Source organism: Mus caroli, chromosome 6 (assembly GCF_900094665.2).
Source record: "Mus caroli chromosome 6, CAROLI_EIJ_v1.1, whole genome shotgun sequence".
Lineage (NCBI taxonomy): Eukaryota > Metazoa > Chordata > Mammalia > Rodentia > Muridae > Mus > Mus caroli.
This window is the reverse complement of record NC_034575.1, coordinates 120,411,596-120,412,916: the sequence shown is the minus strand read 5'-3', so window position 1 is coordinate 120,412,916 and position 1,321 is coordinate 120,411,596. Positions and strand designations below refer to the sequence as shown.

General features: G+C 45.1%; 1 protein-coding gene across 1 annotated transcript in view; it reads left to right on the top strand.

Annotated features, from left to right (window-relative positions):
* Nucleotides 1–760: 760 nt before the first annotated feature.
* Ptpn6 (protein tyrosine phosphatase non-receptor type 6) overlaps nt 761–1,321 on the top strand; it is a 13,771-nt gene continuing 13,210 nt past the window's right edge. Inside the window, exon 1 of the mRNA XM_029478264.1 lies at nt 761–815. Coding sequence (XP_029334124.1) covers nt 761–815 — 55 coding nt within the window. The remainder of the gene's footprint in view (nt 816–1,321) is intronic.

The following is a 1,321-nucleotide window of genomic DNA, read 5'->3' as shown; positions in this document are numbered from 1 at the left end:
TAAAAGGAGGGTGGGAGGCAGGAAGGTTAAGTGATATTTGATGTTTTCAATAATGATAAAGTACTTGTTGTAGACTGTTAAACAAAACAAAACCAACACCCCCAGGGGCTTGCTATATAGCCCTGGCTGGCTTGGAACTCTTTATGAAGCCTAGGCTGGCTTCANGTTTGTTCTCATCCCCCTACCTCTGTCTTCTATGTGCTGGAATTACAGATGTGTGACATGGCATCCAGCAAGACTGTTGGTGGTGAAGGCCAGGGGTTCCCACTCATATGCTAAGCAAGCATTTTACACAGAGCCACACTCTAGCCATGTTTGGGTTTTATTGTCTCTTATTTCTCCTATATTTTGAGATATGACTATACACTGTGAATAAATATTAAGCATACAACTAACNATACACTCACTCATGAAACTACTGGGCTTGGAGCAGAGACAGGGCCTTATGTTACCANTGAGCCGCATCATTCAGTTTTAAAGAAGTGTAAGGGAGCCAGATATGGTGGCAATGCTTCTACCTCCAGCTACTGGAGAGGTGGAGGTAGGGAGATTACAAACTCAAGGCTACAGAGTGAGTTCCAGATTAGCCTGGGCAATTTAGCGAGACCCTATCTCCAAAAAAAGTAAAAAGAGAACTAACAGGGGGTGTGACTCTGTGGTTGAGCCATTGCCTTGCGTGTTTGAGGTCCTAAGTTCAAACCCTAGGACTGCAGAAGTATGAAGGGAATCAAATGAATAAGGAAAAGAAATAGGGTAGAGGATGTACACCAAGGATGCTTGCCCAAGGATGCTCGCCCANGGNTGCTCGNCCAAGGGTGCTCGNCCAAGGNTGCTCGCCCAAGGATGCTCCTCACGCGTGTTTAAGGGACTGAGAGTCTGGGTTGGTTTTGTTGTTCTTGTTGTTGAGACAGGCTCTCACTATATAGTGCTGGATATCCTGGAACTCACTGTATAGACCAAGTTGGCCTCAAACTCACAGAGAGCTGCCTGCCTATGCCTCTCAAGTGTTGGGATTAAAGGCATGGGTTACCATGCCCAGCTAGGACTGGGGTTCTAATTTCAGTATTACAAAACAAACAAACAAACAAACAAACAAACACACCAAAACTAACCAATCAAAACACCTAAGACAAAAAAACCCTTAAAGGATATAAGGTGCTCTGTCCCATCTTCCTTCTCCAGCAGCCTGTGTCCCTCCCTAAGGAAGATAAGTTGGGCAGCTTGTTTTCCCTCTGGTCTTGGCTTGGTAGTATTTGCATCTTTTTTTGTATTCATCCTGGGGATTACATACACAAGGTCCCATAAGCCTGAAGGCTGAGCG